Source organism: Solanum pennellii, chromosome 6 (genome assembly GCF_001406875.1).
Source record: "Solanum pennellii chromosome 6, SPENNV200".
NCBI lineage: Eukaryota > Viridiplantae > Streptophyta > Magnoliopsida > Solanales > Solanaceae > Solanum > Solanum pennellii.
Genome location: NC_028642.1, coordinates 22,307,543 through 22,326,060, shown reverse-complemented (window position 1 = coordinate 22,326,060; position 18,518 = coordinate 22,307,543). Strand labels below are relative to the sequence as shown.

General features: G+C 37.6%; 1 protein-coding gene and 1 non-coding gene across 2 annotated transcripts in view; one reads left to right on the top strand and one right to left on the bottom strand.

Moving 5' to 3' along the window:
• The window catches only part of LOC107022184, a 27,469-nt gene extending 9,231 nt beyond the window's left edge, over positions 1–18,238 (top strand). Inside the window, exon 3 of the mRNA XM_027917920.1 lies at positions 18,056–18,238. Coding sequence (XP_027773721.1) covers positions 18,056–18,238 — 183 coding nt within the window. The remainder of the gene's footprint in view (positions 1–18,055) is intronic.
• Positions 16,696–16,769, bottom strand: TRNAN-GUU. The gene has a single exon. It is a non-coding gene; the product is annotated as a tRNA-Asn (tRNA).
• Positions 18,239–18,518: the final 280 nt, after the last annotated feature.

Genomic DNA, 18,518 nt, shown 5'->3' with positions numbered 1-18,518 from the left:
TTGTGGCAGACGCCTTAAGTAGAAAAGCAGGGAGCATGGGTAGTCTAGCTCACTTGCAAGCTTCTAGGCACCCATTGGCTAGAGAGGTTCAGAGTCTGGCTAATAACTTTATGAGATTGGAAGTAAATGAGAAGGGAGGATTTTTGGCCAGTGTGGAGGCGAGATCTTCTTTTCTTGACAAGATCAAGGGAAAACAGTTTGATGATGAGAAACTAAGACGAATTCGGGATATGGTGTTGCGAGGAGAGGCTAAAGAAGCAATAATGGATGAGGAAGGTGTTTTGAGAATTAAGGGAAGGGTATGTGTACCCCGTGTCGATGATTTGATCCACACTATTCTTACAGAGGCTCATAGTTCCGGATATTCTATACATCCTGGTGCAACCAAGATGTATCGTGACCTAAAGCAACACTTTTGGTGGAGTAGAATGAAGCGCGACATTGTTGATTTTGTTGCCAAATGTCCAAATTGTCAACAAGTAAAGTATGAACACCAGAGGCCCGGAGGAACACTTCAGAGAATGCCCATTCCCGAATGGAAGTGGGAAAGGATTGCAATGGACTTTGTGGTTGGTCTTCCAAAGACATTGGGTAAGTTTGATTCTATTTGGGTAATTGTGGATAGGTTAACTAAGTCTGCTCACTTCATTCCGGTCAAGGTGACTTACAATGCAGAGAAGTTAGCCAAACTTTACATCTCAGAGATTGTTCGGTTGCATGGAGTTCCACTCTCCATCATATCAGATAGAGGTACGCAGTTTACTTCTAAGTTTTGGAGAACATTGCATGCTGAATTAGGTACTAGGTTGGACCTTAGTACTGCATTTCACCCTCAGACCGATGGACAGTCTGAGCGAACGATTCAAGTGTTGGAGGATATGCTTCGTGCATGTGTGATAGAATTTGGTGGCCATTGGGATAGCTTCTTACCCTTAGCGGAGTTTTCATACAATAATAGCTATCACTCAAGTATTGACATGGCCCCATTTGAAGCATTGTATGGGAGGAGATGTAGGTCTCCCATTGGGTGGTTTGATGCATTTGAGGTTAGACCTTGGGGTACTGACCTTTTGAGGGATTCATTAGAGAAGGTGAAATCTATTCAAGAAAAGCTTTTAGCGGCTCAAAGTAGGCAAAAGGAATATGCAGATCGAAAGGTTAGAGACTTGGAGTTTATGGAGGGTGAGCAAGTCTTGCTGAAGGTTTCGCCCATGAAAGGGGTGATGCGGTTTGGTAAAAGGGGTAAACTAAGCCCAAGGTATATTGGTCCCTTTGAAGTACTTAAGCGAGTAGGAGAGGTGGCTTATGAGTTAGCCTTGCCTCCAGGGCTGTCCGGAGTGCATCCGGTATTTCATGTGTCTATGTTAAAAAGATACCATGGGGATGGAAACTACATCATTCGTTGGGATTCGGTTCTACTTGATGAAAATTTGTCTTATGAGGAGGAGCCTATTGCCATTCTAGATAGAGAAATTCGCAAGTTGAGATCAAGGGAGATTGCATCCATCAAAGTCCAATGGAAGAATCGACCAGTTGAAGAGGCCACTTGGGAGAAGGAGGCTGATATGCAAGAAAGATACCCACACCTGTTTACAGATTCAGGTACTCCTTTTCGCCCTTGTTTTTCTTCTTGTGATCGTTCGGGGACGAACGATGGGTAAATTGGTATCTATTGTAACGACCTGTTTAGTCGTTTTGAGCAGCAGATTTTATTTCTGGAAAAACTGGCTGAGTCGACGGATCCCACGACGGAACGTCATGGGCACGACGGACCGTCGTGGGGGTCTCGTTCCAAAACACTTAGAATTCTGAAATTTGGGTACTGAAATCGACTCTCTGAACTTCGTAACGGAATGGCAGGACGGACCGTCACAGGCGTGACGGGCCGTCACAGACTCTTGGTAAAAATCTAGTCTCTGAACTCTGTGACGGAGCAGCAGGACGGACCGTCGCAGGCACGACGGCCCGTCACAGACTGCGTAATCCCAGGCTGGGTCGGATTTCTGTTAGTAATTTAAGGGGCGTTTTGGACTATTCCTGCTTTAATTATAAAGTTAGTGGGTTAATGTTAATAAGTCTAATTACTTGGGGGTTAAAAGAGGTAACCTTGAGTTAATTAGTGGGATATTATTGCCACCTTTATACTTAATTATATGCTAATTAGGGTAAAAGAAAGAGGGTTTGAATAAGAAAAATAGAAAGAACAAGGAGAGGGAAAGAGAAACGATTGAGAGAGAAACGAACGAAGAGAAAACACAAGCTTTGGGGAATTTGCTTGCTTGATCACGAATCTTCGGTGGAGGTAGGTTATGGTTTATGCTATTCGTAGTAAACTCTTAATAGCGAATGATATGTATTGGGTAGTATTGTAAACCCTTCTATATGCTTAATTGTGTGCATGCATGATGTGATTTTGTATATAATTGTGATAAAATAAGCATGATGAAGCTATTGAATCCCAAATCTTGAAAAACCCTAATCTACTTTGTTAATGAGATTGATGATGCCTTAGTATAAAAGAAGGCTTGATGAACTAAAGTAATGGGGTTGATGATGCCTTGGTATAAAGAAGGATTGATGAATTAATAGAATGAAATTAGGGGAGCGGGTGTCACGAACCGACACGTAGAATTAGGGGAGCGGGTGTCACGAACCGACACGTAGAATTAGGGGGACCGGGTGTCACGAACCGACACGTAGAATTAGGGGACCGGGTGTCACGAACCGACACGTAGAATTAGGGGATCGGGTGTCACGAACCGACACGTAGAATTAGGGGGACCGGGTGTCACGAACCGACACGTAGAATTGGGGGATCGGGTGTCACGAACCGACACGTAGAATTAGGGGATCGGGTGTCACGAACCGACACGTAGATTTAGGGGACCGGGTGTCACGAACCGACACGTAGAATTAGGGGATCGGGTGTCACGAACCGACACGTAGAATTAGGGGGACCGGGTGTCACGAACCGACACGTAGAATTAGGGGATCGGGTGTCACGAACCGACACGTAGAATTAGGGGATCGGGTGTCACGAACCGACACGTAGAATTAGGGGATCGGGTGTCACGAACCGACACGTAGAATTAGGGGATCGGGTGTCACGAACCGACACGTAGAATTAGGGGATCGGGTGTCACGAACCGACACGTAGAATTAGGGGATCGGGTGTCACGAACCGACACGTAGAATTAGGGGATCGGGTGTCACGAACCGACACGTAGAATTAGGGGATCGGAGTGTCACGTACCGACACATAGTAGTAGGGGAGCGGAGTGTCACGTACCGACACAAGAGGAATAAAGATAAAGAATCTTGAAAGATGTTAATATACTCAATCTAATGAACCTAATTCCCAAAAGAGTATGGTATTGAGGCTTGAGTCCTCATGTGTGAACTTGGCGGTGTTTATTAATGATTATAGAACTTGTTGTTGCTACACGTTGAGTATTGTAGTTGATTTATGATATTATCTGATATATACTGTTTTCTATTTTGAGTTGGCCGATGATATCTACTCAGTACCCGTGTTTTGTACTGACCCCTACTTGCATTTGTTTTCTTTGTTATTTGTGGAATGCAGCAAACATACCGTCGTCTTCAACTCAACCGCAACTCTAGCCAGTCTTCATTACATCGGATTTCAGGGTGAGCTAATGCTTCTAGCTTGGACTGGATCTTCTTCCTCATGTCTTGATGCCTTGAAGTTCCGGCATGGACTAGCTTTTGTTTATTTTAGCTTCTTAGAATACTCTTAGTTTAGTAATTTGATCATAGATGTTCTTGTGGTGATGACTTCCAGATTTTGGGGAATAATAGATGTTGAATTTTAGAAGTTATTGAATTGGTTTTTATTAATGAGTTTAAGTCTTCCGCATTACTTTCTGTTGATATTATAATGAAATGTTAGGGTTTAGATTGGTTGGTTCGCTCACATAGGAGGGTAAGTGTGGGTGCCAGTCGCGGCTCGGTTTTGGGTCGTGACATCAAATTCAAGAATAAACTAGAAACCCTTGAATTCAAGTGAAAGTCAAGATCAAGATAAGGTTCAAGTTTAAATCCAATATCAAGTTCAAGACAAATTCAAGATCAAACTTAATATACCTTGAATTATTTTTTTAAAAGGCGATTTCGGAGGAATCATAGAGATTGTAACACACTCGCACTATAAAACGATTGTTGCTATAATTTTTCGTTCTTGATTATTGTTTTTCTCGACGCAAATTTTATTATCTACAATATTCTTTCTTTATATCAATATATATAAAGGTAAATTAGAAAAAAGATACATAATATATAGAATTAGTTAGTATTATAAATTATTCACATTAAAAGGTCATACTAATTATAGGGATAAAATAGAAACAAATTAATCAATTATATTTTGATTTAATAATCAATTTTTTTTAGTAAGATGGTCGTTTAATGTGTGAGAAAAAGAATACTATTCAAGTGTGGCGGCAGAAGTGGACCTACATATAGCATGTGGGTGCACGAGCATCCATTGATGTCGACGTAATGTTTACATAGGTATGCAGTATTATTCAGAAACCTGATGTATAAAATGGTGTTGCTTGACACCTTCTTACGAAGAGCTCCACCCAGCAATTGATCTAAACATACAACTATGAAGTAATGTAATTCGAGAATATTAACGGTTTCTTTTGAAGGATATATCCCTTTTTTTTCCTCACAAGGTATACTGGCTATTTTTCTCCACTTTAATTTTGACTAACTAGAGTAAATAAAAAGAATCTATCAAGTTGAATTTAGAAATTTGTTTGACCTTTTATTTGCAATAAATATTTAGAATTCAAATATATCTTCTTCTTCTTTTTTTGTTGAAAAAAAGCATATCATACAATTTAAACATCAAATATAACTTAAACGTGATAATTTATATAAAAAAAGAATATAAATTTGGAAAAAATTATAAAAGTAGAAAAAGTATATGTGTAGATAAATTTTTGAGTATTTTTTGATTTTTAATATATTAATAATTTTATAAAAAAAATTCAAGGTGATGTATTTTTTCAATATGAAGTGTCATGTGATATATATATTTTTTAAAATAAAAAGAGATACAGTACACACACCATCAATAGAATGTAATAGAAGAGAGGTGTGTAGAAGCTTTTCAATAAATTATTTGCGATGTACATGAGTGAATATATATAGAGTCTAACTTAAGAGTCCTCTAGTTACAGAAGTACAATAATAAAACCAACACAAATTAGGAGATAAGAGACTAATCCTAGTTGAACTACAAACACTGCCTCAGTTGTCTTCATTCCCCCTCAAGTTGAGCAAGGTGCGGAACTACTGTCAACTTGTTCCTGAAATCAAGGAAACAAGACTTTGACAAGGTCTTTGTGAGAAAAGCAACAACTTAATCATGAGTACTCACATATGAAATTGAAAGTGACTTAGCACGAACCTTATCGCGAACAAAATGAAAATCAATTTCCATATATTTCGTACGAGAGTGGAAAATGGAATTAGTTGTCAAGTAGGTAGTACTAAGGTTATCTCACCAAAGGATAGGAACAATAGATGTAGAGCAACCTATCTCCCGAAGAAGGAATTCAACCTAGATAATTTCAGATGTAGCTACTGCTAATGCCCGATACTCAGCCTCAGTGCGGGACCTAGAGGCAACTCTTTGTCATGAAGACCATGAGGTTAATTTGTCACCAAGAATATATCAACACTAGTGGTGGATTTTCGATCATACCCCCCTCCCCAAATACGAATCAGAATGTCTGTGAAGCAAGTTATTTGAAGAAAAGGTCAAAGGAAGCACTAGCTTTAACATAACATAAAATACGTTTCACAGCTATCCAGTGAACATCCAGGGGAAAATTCATGAATTGGGATACTTTGTTCACAACATAAGCGACGTTTGGTTGAGTAAAGGTGAGGTACTAAAGTGCCCCAACGTTGCTTCAATGTAAACAAATATCATTGAAAAGAACAACAGTAGATGCTAACATTGAAGGGGGTTGCATGAGTGAGAAAAAAGGAATACAAGCAACCATATGTACTAGATTAAGAAGGTCCTCAACATATTTACGTTCAGACAAAAACAATCTATCACTGCTCCAGGTTGCTGCAATGCACAGAAAATAAGAAAGAGTGCCAAGATCACGAACAAAAAATTGGGCATGAAGCTATGTAAGGAGTGACTTAACTCGAGCATGGTTATTACCCATTAAAAATATATCATTGACATACATTAAACAAAAATTCTTATCAGTAGCAATAGCAGTTGATATGTAGAATAATGAGCTATCAGTCTTGGAACCCAAGAAGCGAATAGAGAAAGTGCATCAGTTAAGTGTTTGTTCCACACACGAGGTGCTTGTTTCAGACCGTCAAGAGAGCATTTCAGTATGCAAACATTATTATAACAAGATGAATCAATGAATCCGGGAGTTTGCAACTTATACACAACCTCGTCTAAATGCCTATAGAGGAAAACAATCGAAATGTCCAGTTGTGTGATATTCCAATCTCTAGTCACAATAAAGAAGAGTAACAATATAATTGTTGTAGGCTTCACCACCGGACTAAATGTGTCCAACAAGTCAATTTCAGGACGTTAATTACACCCTTTAGCAACCAAGCATGTTTTGTGACAATCCAGAGACCCATCAAATTTTAGCTTTGCTTTGAACACCCAACCACAACAAATAACATTCTAAGAAAATGATGGAGGTACAAGTTCCCAGGTTCCCTTCTGAATTAAAGCATTATACTCGTCAGCTATTGCGCGATGCCAATGGTCCTCCTTAGAAGCTTTTGAATAACAACTAGGTTCCTCACTAGAATGTGTAATAACATAATAGGAAAAGAGAATCTTTGTCTTCAACGAGCCTGTTTGAGTACGAGTAACCATGTGATGAACAGGAGGCAGTGGAGCCAGAGATGAATCATTATCACATGGAGAACTAGGTAGGGAAGTTTCAGAGACGTAAACACTCAAGGGGAGGACATTATCAAGTGATGGTATTACCATAGATGATCGGATGTAGCTAGGTAGTTGTTGGTGAGTGAATGTTTGTTCTCGCTGAAGGTTGGTGCAAAGCTAGACTCGGTGAAGGTAACAGAGAAGTGATAACATTTATCTCATAGGAAGCATGTCATTTTGGTTGTGAAGGCCACAAGGGTAGTTGTAAATTTATTTAATCACCGATAGAATTGGTTGATGAGCTGGGAACCTTTGCATCGTGTGATGAAAACAGAAACACATTTTCATAGAAAAATGACATGACAAGATACAAAATATTTTCTTGAATTAGGGGCAAATAACTTTTACACCTTATGATTTTTACTATAACCTAGAAAAATACAAGGTTTAGACCTAGGCGACAATTTGTCCTTTGCGTAAGGACGAAGCCAAGGAAAACAAAGACAATCAAAGACACGTAATAAAGAGTAATCAAGATCTGTTTGAAATAGAACAATAAATAGGGATTGATGTTGAGCCGTGGTGAAGGTATTCTATTAATAGTATAAACAACTGTTTCAAAAGCATTAGTCCAAAAACTAGAAGGGATATTAGAATGATGCAAGAGTGCTCTTCCTGATTTAACAATATGCCTATGTTTTTGTTCCACAAAACCATTTTATTTGGGAGTATATGGACATGAGGATCTTTGAGTAATCCTATTATCACGTAAACATTGAGTCGAAGCTTGAAACTTACATCCCCAATCAGCTTGGAAAAATTTAATAGATCGTCCGAAATTCTCTTCAATTGGACAATATAGAAAGAACTTCAGACTTGAAGCGAAGAAAGTATATCCAGTGTATTTACTAGAATTAAAAAAAAGATGACATAATATTAATATTGTTGGCTAAACGTATCTCTTTTGATTCTCTCTTTGGGGGGGGGGAGGCGAGGAAAGTTCGATCAAGTAGGTAGTTGAAATAATGGGGTAAGGGAAAGCACTCGACAAGTATGCTTGTTTGTTATCTCAAATGGTAAATACACTATAGGCCACGAGAACCATTATGTGCTGAGTAGCTAAATTGTTTGACATTATGTGCTGAGTAGCAATTATGTTTGACATGTGACAACACGTGCAAGTTGGTGGATGAACAACTTGTAAACGACTCAAAGAAGGTGTGTAAGCTACTTGTAGAAATCTCTCATGAAGGTTGATTAGCCACTTGTATGCAACATCAAAGTAGGTGGATAAGCTACTTGTAGGAAGCTTGCAAGCAGGTGGGTAAGTAGCTTATTGACAAACTTTTCTAGGAAATCTTTTGACGAACTTTGCTAGGAAGTTTAACATTAAAGCTTGGCGGGTAAGTGATAATTTCTTGCACATGTCATCAGGCGTCATTTAATTACGCAGAGGTTGAAGTTTTTGAAGATGATCTTGAATATCCTTATTCCATCCACCAACCGTAAGCATGTTTAGTCTGAGGTAGCCGAAGCTTAGCGGGCCACTTTTTCTATCTTTTCGGGCTCAACTCTAAATATTCTTCAAAATGTCTTGGGCCTTGACACGAAATCTTCCATGATATTGTATTTTCCTTTGAGATGCTTTACTTGGAATTTATAAGGAGAGTTCAATTGTGCCTATCAAAGGTTCTGGGGATTGGGATGTTCTTTGGTTTTATCTGGATCATCTTTAGGAAAGCTCTTATAACCATTTCAATTAGAAATTCTGTATGGATTAGGAAGAAGTCAAACTTCTTAATTCCATTTTTGATAGCTAGAATCTCTTTGTATGTGGAATGATAATGTTGTTCTGCATCCTTAAACTTTTCACTGAAATATCCACATATTTTGAGCTGACCATTTTTTTTTCTAAAAGGATAGCACTCCATTATTCATAACTAGCATTAATCAATAATATCTTCAAACCATCATAAGGAATATTGAGGGTTTTGAATTCCTTGGATATGTCTTTGATTTTTTGGATTACATCATCTTAGTCTTTTCCCCAAGTTGCATCCTTTTTTGTTAATATTTTTGTAAGTGGAGAAATGTACGTAGAGACATCTGGGATAAAATCTCAAAAATAATTTATTACACCAAGAAATTACTGGATTGTTTGACTGTGAAGTTAGTATCAGGGAATATGATCAACTCCTCACAAATGTGTGGCCCTGGGATATATACTTCATGAGTGAAGTACATTCCTAAGAAGTCTATTTCATCCTTCGGAAGATTCTTTTTTTAATCAGATAGCATGACACTATATTTCTTCACTAATTCATGGAATTTGTGAAGAATCCCTAAGTGTTCCTCCATTGTATCACAAAATAATCACTACAAATAAAACTCAAATTGCCAACAAATTTTCCTAACTCCTTTAGTTGGTTAATATTCTAGTAATAAATTACCAAAATATTTCTTACTGACTTATATTTTAAAGCTTAACCACGAAATTCTAACATATTGCCAACCAAAATCTTACTAAGTATTTTAGTTGGTAAATATGACGGGAAAAAATGACGCCAAACTTAGCAACATTTTATCAACGAATTACCAACTAAAATATTACAAACTCACACCTTTTGTTGGTAATATTACCAAAAAAGAATATATCGGTTGGTATGAATGACAAAAAAAGTATTTATTTAATTTATTAACATATTACAAATAATTTACTAACCAAACATCTACCAACAACAAGATTGTATCGCTAATTTTACCAGCTAAATATAAATGTGTTTGTGAATTATTAACGAAATGTAATTTGTTGGTAAACTTGCCAACAAATATCCAATTTGTTGAAAGTTTTGCCGATGAATAAAGATTATAGTTAGTAAATGACTAACATCATTAAAATAGTTGGTAATTTACCAACCAATCATTAATCCATTGGGAATATTTATCAGCATATTAATTATTAGTTTGCAATATTATATATGAATGTTTAGTTGAATGGTAACTATTACCAACTGTGATAATTATTGGTAAATTATTAATTACTAACTTATATTTGAATAATTGATAAATTTATCAATTGAAATTGATTTTTTTTTGATAAATTAGCGTCTAGTGTTGATGATTTCATATTCAGTTTCTATCGTTAGGCATTTTAACTTTTTAATTTTAGTCAAAACTTGACTTTGGTCAATATTTTTGATAAACGTGCTCCGATTATAACTCTATCAGTGTCATTAGCTTCAAAAGCTCAGTTTTAAAATCTAACAGGAAGGTTGATTTAAGTTTTGAGGCTTCCATTTTTTATTTCTACCGTTAAGTGTTTTAAATCTTATCTTTTGGCCAAAATTTGACTTTGGACAATATTTTTGTGAACGTGCTCAGATGAGGATTTCGTCAGCATAATTAACTCCAAAGATCATTTTTTATCTAATAAGATGGTTGATTTAGATTTTGCGACTTTTATTTTTAGTGTGTGCCATTGGTGTTTTAACTTATACATTTTGGCCAAAATTTAACTTTGATCAATATATTTGATAAACATGCTCAGATGAGAATTTTGTTAGTGCAGTTAGATGTGGAAGGTCATTTTTTGTGTAATAAGATAGAGGATTCAAGTTTTGAGGCTTTCATTTTTAGTTTGTGCCGTTAGATATTTGAACTTTTAAGTTTTGGCCAAAATTTCACTTTAGTCAATATTTTTGGTAATAGTGCTTGAATTGAATCACCGCGGTTAGCCATATAAGTTCAGTTTCGGTCTCATAGGATGGTTGATTTGAATTTTCAGACTTTAATTTTTAGTTATATCATTAAGCGTTTTAAATTTTAACTTTTGGTAAAATTTGAATTAGGTCAACTTGCTTGGGAACATGCTCAAATTTGAATTATGTCAGTGGTTAGCTCTGGATGATCATTGTTTGTCTTATATGTAGTTGGTTTTGATTTTGAGGTTTTCATATTCAGTTTGTATCTTAGGCATTTTAACTTTCAACTTTTGGCCAAAATTTAACTTTGCTTAACATTTCTAGTGAACATGATCTGATGAGAATTCCACTAGCGCAATTAACTCCGGAATGTTTATATCTAATGGTTGGTTTAGGTTTTGAGGCTTCCATTTCGAGTTTGTGCAGTTAGGCGTTTTAACTTTTATGTTTTTACCAAAAATTATATTTGGTCAATATATTTTATAAACGTGCTCAAATTAAATCTTTTGTTATAATTATCTACTATGTAGTCTTCTTGACATAACATATCAAGTCAAGAGGGCGAGTCTCCCAGCAATGGGGGAAAGGGGAGTGGGTAGGCGTGCTCCTTCACTTGACTGGTCAGTTAGGACTTTTTTCAACGATGTTTGAAATCTTTGTCTCACAGAGGGCGAAATGAGATATTCTTGGAACAAGGTCAGAGACATTGGACAGACAATTTCTTCTAATTCCAATGATAGATTGAAAGACAAAAGAAAGTGTGAACCTAAGCCAAGATCCCACTTCAGATTCATAAAAACTTCCATCCTATGAATCAAAGACAAATATAAGTTGATTGTTACCTAAAAGAATAATAATACCTCATAAAGAAGGTATTCCATGAGTCATAGTTCCGTCTCTCAAGTTCTTAGTAGGGGTAAAAAACGCGATCATAATGGAGAAGTCGAGACCTAACAAAAGAGGTAAACCTAAAGTCTCACGAAAGACTAGGTCATTATTGAACGATCCCTATTTACTAAGAAACTTTAGGGTGGACGCGTTTTATTTGTTAGTTTTTTGGATGTTAAATACTATTGGATGAGTTACTTTTTATTGGAATTGGAAGCACACCACATTATGGCAAGGTAACGTTTCACCAGTTAAGACCATAAGCTCTAGATATTTTGGTTTCCTCTATAGCCCAACACAAGGGAAAGATCATTTTTTTTACCGGAAAAATATGTAGTTGTCTATCTAGGGCGATCGATCGACATATTCCCTATAGCCCTGGGGATGTGTCTCGATCTCCTATGTGCGAAATATAAAGGACTAGTTGTCATAGAGATCTTTCTCTTTTTGTTGTTCAGCTCGATATAGTTGTTTAGAATCCTCTCCTAGATTCCTCTTTCCATAGATATGAAGAGTATAAAACATCGATCAGAGAGTGCAAAGGCAAAAGTCGAGCAATGTATCTTAGTTGAAATGTAAAAAATCGTGGAAAAGAAAATGTTGGCTTTTATTTTTCGTTTATACCTTGATTAGATGGAACTACGCGGTCTTGACACCACGCCGCAGAAGGGAAGCTCGTGTGGAACCTTTTATTCTGACGTAATAGCGTTACAACGTAACAAAATATTATGTAGGCGAAGTAGCTAGAAGTACTAGCTTCACGCCCTTGAATTATTATTCACGAATGAATTGGGAAAGCCAACAAAAAGATTTGATTCTGACTTCATCTTTTTACAAAAAGCCGCTTCACAGTAGTAAATTCTGATCTTGTATGTTGGCCGAACTTACAATGGTATCATTGAACCCTCGAATATGTTTGAAGATCTCGAATGATATTCTAGTTCGGGGAATCATTTTAAACTCTCCCACGAGGGTATAATATCTTCTCAAGAAAATGATGCGAGAACCCTCGATACAGAAATAAAGAGATCAATCTATATCTCATTTCTCCGATTCAACAATTTCAACACCGCGCCTCTATTCCAGGGTGGCAGATGGGTCGAATGAACCGAACTATCTCACGATTTCAATACGATTAGAAAAACTTCTCCTGAGAAGCATCTTTCTCTCGAGGTGGTTGGGTCCTTGAGTGAACTACTCATTGCTGTGTTTCCCTAACCCAAGAAAGGGAATTTGGTGAAAAGATAGTCCGGAAGCTTCCTTTCTCCAAGCAAGCAAAACGAGATCACCACTTCTCTCAGTAATGGACTTCTTTTTTTTAAAATTCTTTTTTCTTTTCGTTATGGTAATGCAATGCAAGTGATCAAAAATTTGGTTGTTTCTGATGATGAAAAGATCGCTAGCTCCCCTTTAGAGTAAGTATATTCTGTTATCAATGAAAATGAATGAAAGAAAGCAAAACAAGTGCCTTTGGTATAGATCGAACACGAATACTAAAAAGCGGTTCATGGGGACCTCCAAAAAAGGGTATAGAGATGCGGAACGGGCTTTCCAAGCACAAGGCAATCCCTACCTATACATTCCATGGCAACAGATAGAAGACAATGTTTCTCAACGGGAGAATCTATGCTATTCAGGAAGAATCGCAAAAATTCCCTAATCCTAACAAAGTAATTTTCCGGAATCCAATGAAGAACAACGATTACTTAGGATCAACTTGCGAATTTGTGGCATTCTTAGCTTCAAGCCTTGAAAGCTTTCGAAGTCTTGCATTCATTTCTATCTCATTTTCAGGTAGAGTGTAACTGGCCCCTATAGGAACCCCCTGATTTGATGGGGGGAATTACTATGAAAGAGGCTCACTTGGAAGAAGTGATAGAAGAGATAGCCTCATTCAATAGGAAAGCTTTGTGCGTTTTCTAGCAGCTACGCTCAATGCAGAATTTCTGTTGGGAAGCTTTTGGACCTAGAAGAAAGGGATCTCAGACTTCACGTAATCAAGCTTGCTTACTTTAACAAGTAAGGGAACTGAGGTTGCTTACTAATGTAAGGGACTGTTGACCCTTTCAATCTTGTTTGTACCCACAGGGCACACTGAACACCAACTCAACTAAAATGAGAAACAAAGTGTATTGCCACCTACATAAGCAAATTGTTGATAAAACTCCAAAATGGAATTTTGTTTTGACCCAAATTTTTTCTCTCCTTATCATTCAGGAAAGACAAAAAAAATTTAGGATAATAAACATTCTCTAGGAGGAAGTAAACAGATCAAGGTTTTTACGTACTTTATGTTATGAAGGGTGTGGGCAGGGGGGACGGCGGGGAGGCCGGCTACACATGAACCCGGTTGGTTTCCGAAGATGAATTCTTGCCTCGGAGCGCTTAGGCCTTTTACTAATGCCTCCACACTCAAAACAGAGAAATCTATGTAACTTTGGATCTTAGCAGTAGTTTCCGAAAAGAACCATAGAATCGGAGGGTTATATTATAAAATCTGTGGAAAGGTCGGGAGAGAACCTAAAAATAGATTTAGAAGTCATATTAGGAAAGTCTTTACCTTGAGGCTGAGAGGTTAACTCCTTCCATTCTCAACCGCCTTTGCTTACTTACTGGTAGCTCTATCTAACCAGCCAGAGAACTCCCTATTTGCGAGCTACTTACTTTAAGAGGGATAAGCTTATTCTAAAGTAATATTCCTATTGTCACATTGTAGTGCTCTATTTGATAAAAAACCGAGAAAAAATTTCATTTCGATGATAAAGATAAATGTGGCGCATTTTCGCGAACAACTGGCTAATCAAAAGGATTTTCATTTTATGAAAATTTCCTCTTTCTTGACTTATTATGGGAGTACAATGATTATGAATAGTATTAAGCATTGTTTCAAAGTTGATCGAAATCGCTCAGGTCAGTGAGGACTCAATCAGTCATCTACTGCTTATCTATTTAATACGTTCTTCTTTCTTGGTGCATTGAAAGAAGTTATATGTTGGTGATAGGATAGACTTATTCCTTATTGCTTCACGTGTGAAAAGGAGATGGTGATTAACATTGAATTTTCTCCTTTTGTTTTAATATGAATTGACTCCACTTCGGTCACTTTCTTAGTAGATCCTTAAGCAAATCCTGAAAAGCTAGTAATTTTATGTGTCTTCTTGAGTTAGTAAAGTGCTTCACGGATGTGGATCACGAACTCATAAAACTTATTGCTTTTACTTTCCATCCCTTGCTTACAGTTACTTCCAATTTCAACCAATTTCTAGTTAAAGCACCCCGGCGCGACACCTTTCTCGCTCGAAGGATTTATGAAAAGAGCGTCTCAATATGAATTCCTATCCCATTAATAAAGTACGGATAAATAATATATACCAAGTCTGAATTTTAAAGCATACTCATTGAAAAAGACCTTTGGATTTGGACTTTTTCTCGAAGTAGCATTCCCATAACTAGAGGATGAAACGCTTGCTTGTTTATCCCGATGAGGATTTATGAATCACTCAAACGAGCCTTTCTAGCCGTATATGAATCAACATCCTTTGTGAAATGGGTTCTTTTAGAATCAATTTAAAACCATCTACAAGAGCCAAAATCAAAGTTTTGCAAAATAATATCAACCGGTAATAGAATGTTGCTAGATAACTGAAGCCACAACAACCAAAATATGTGGGATGGAGTTCATGGTACACTAACTTAACCTTCAAGGTCATATAGTACTACAGTGCGCCTCTATGTGATTCATCCTAAGTAGCTAACCAAAAAGGAACTGACTGAAAGGACTGATAAAAGAAGAGGTTCTAATTGTTTAAAGGTAGATAAAAGGAAGCTAGGTGCGCCCCTTGATAAAGGAAGGCTCCTACAAAGAGTCGACCATGTACGCATGCAATTCCGATCGACGAGAGCCGTCATATAACCGATTGTATTGTCAAGTATTATCAGCTGACCTTACCCTGCAAGACCTAATATCGTACCCCTTTTGAATGTTTTCATTCTATTATTGCTTGTGATTCGAAGAGTAGATCTGTGCTCAGTTGTCATACCTTGGCAGGTGAATATGAGAGAGAGAGGGTGTAAGTTCATTATCTCCTTATTGATTTGTATGGAAAGCATTCTGATCAAGTCCCTGATCTCGCAAGACAAAGGTTTGACTTTCACCTACCTTTGCTAAGAGAAGAGAGAGAACGGAAAAACAAATGGCAGAAAAAAATCCTTCCAACCGCGGAATTGAACATATGACTTACTTCAGCTAGGTTCTTTTATCAATCTCCTGGCCCTTGCTTAAATCATTGTTCTCATCCAAGTCTTTCACAACACTTCTTGTTTACTTCTTTTGTTAGGTCTCGACCAATCGGGCAATAGGCTGCTCGATTTTCCATCTCGGCTCTTCTTTCCCTTTATCCCATGGCTGGGTAAATTCCACTTGATTCTCTTTCAAAGAATCTATATCCTAAACTCGATCTTAATATGGTGTCTACTCAGTCACCACGATGGGAAAGACTAAAGGCGGCTGCTTGTAAACCAAACATGTTACATCCATTACCTCTTGAATTTTGGATTGGAAGGGCTATGAAAATTGAAAAGGGAAGATAAGAGGAGTAGCTATCCTTGCTCTTGCGCTTGTACCTTCTTTTTTTCTATCCGACACCGGTTATGCCGAATCAAAGATCCCCTCACTATATGGGATGAAGTCCCACAAGGGTCAGAAGGTAATTGACGACAATAAATATGAGGACTAGCTCACCAGTAAAGGAGAGGGGTGGACTAACTTGACCGGTAGAAGGTGAGAATAGTCAATGAATCTTCCAAAAATTGAGATTTGGCCGTAGAAGGATCGAATTTTACCCAAAGAACAGGGGGATACAAAAAAGTAATAAGAGAGGTGCCTAAAGGTATGCCCTTCCGATGGGTTGTTCCTTTATCTTTCTTTCCATCTAGTGCCCGCACTACGTCATAAAATGTTCGTCTTCGATCGCTCTTCGCATTACATTTTAAGGGATAAGACTTTCTCTTGACATCTTTATTTTATTTAAGTCGTTGATGCAAAATTCTAGGTCTGTGCGCTTAGGAGCCCATACTTTCACTATGTTGGTCTACTTCCATTTAGACTGACTTGGCTCTTGCTTAGAAGACAGAATTTCATGAGATGTAACAGAAGACTCTATTCTAAATTACAGAATTAGAAATCAGTCAAATCTCCCCAAGTAGGATTTGAACCTACGACCAATCGGTTAACAGCCGACCGCTCTACCACTGAGCTTCCTTTTGGATATCGTCGTAACGCCTTTAATGCTAGGTTTGAAAAATATTTTTTATGCCATTCCCATTTAGGTCCGATTTGGATCCCTCCGTTGTTTCCTTTTATTTCCAAATTATTCGCTCTGCTACAACGAACGAACGAAATGACAGGCCATCGAGAGCGAGTGAACGACTAGCCAAAGCCACCAGGTTTGAGAATACGGTGGGATGATCTGGTGGTCACTGAATCACTAATGAAAGAGAAAATTTTAGAGAGATTCTTCATCAAACTAGTGGCCCGGCTGAGAGTGAGCTTACTGATAGTCTCTTCCTTCGTAGAAATTGAACTCTAACTATCAAACCCACGAATTGCCAAAGAATCAATTAGTAGTATTTCTGTGCCAGAAGACCTTCTCACAGATGATTTATAGTCAGTGTCGTGAGTGGATTCTTAATGAATAAGTTGCGATTTCTCATGTTGATACAATTTCATTTTTAAAAAGAATCAAGGGAAGTAGAGACATAAGAAGATTCAAAGAAAAGAAGCAAGACGACTACTTCCATTCCTCTCCTTAGACTGACAGTACTACAAGACCATACTTGGTCTGCTGATGCAATGGAGGGTCCCACTCCAGTATCCTCTTTGATTCATGTAGAAAATTTATTCGCATCTGAACTATTACCTTTCTTTAGTGTAGAGCCAGGTTCATGATTAGGGATTGCGTAGACTGACTTCTCCTAATGTTTAAATAGAGTCCCATCAACCTTCCCGGTTCCACGCACCCTTACTAGTAAAGGCTCCCATTGGGAGAAGCAAAAATTATTGAATAACCGATCCGGATTATAGCCCTTCAATGATGCCCCCACAATCAGAAAGCCTTTTGATAACGTTACTACTTATGGAAAGGGGAAAGATGCACTCAATTCTTTGCTTCTTGCTCCAACTTAAGAGTAGGAGCTGACAAGCTTTTTCCATAGGTTGCTATGCTAGTAGTAGCGCGGTAGCGCTTTACTAATATAATATAAAGTCAAGTTAGTGTTATGGTGCAGCGAAAGGTCAGACTTCTACTGTCTCGATGTCTCCGATAGAAAGAATGATTGATTGCTTCAATGGTGGGCCATCTACTCGCGAAAGCACCCCGCTCCAAAACCTCTCATCTTCTTCCTTTCCCAGATCATTTTAAAAAAAAGATGCGTCAATCACACATCCTAATTGGTGAACTTAAAATTCGTTAGGCCTTCAAAACAAAGACGATTATGTTCATGCTTCAGACTATCTGACTAATTCTAGAATCTCTTTTTCTTTCTTTTCCTCCAGCTACTAAGATCTTTCAGTTCACCTGGTTCTCTATTGCCTACCCATGGATTCAACAACAATTCGAAAGGTTGCTCCAGAGTGCCCTCCTGGGCTGCAATCCAGAAGAACAATCACCCTAGTTGGTATTGTTCTGTAGGAATGGGAATGGATTCCGAAATTCCTTTTAGATCTATGGATGACTAACAAGGCAAGATCCAAGCGGTAGATGTCACAGTGACGTCAACTCAAGGAAGATTTGAAGGGAGTTCATCTACTTAACTGTAAGGAGAGAAAGAAAAATAGACAGAGTCCAAACGCTTTCCATAATAGGTACACGAGAAATATCTGGATTATTTTTCTAGTGGAAATGCCATAAAGTGGGAACTAAGATCCATGATACGAAACCAAAAGACATATAAGTAAGCACACAAAATCCTTATGTTTTTATAACTCCAACTCGGACAATAGAAAATTATTGGACCTA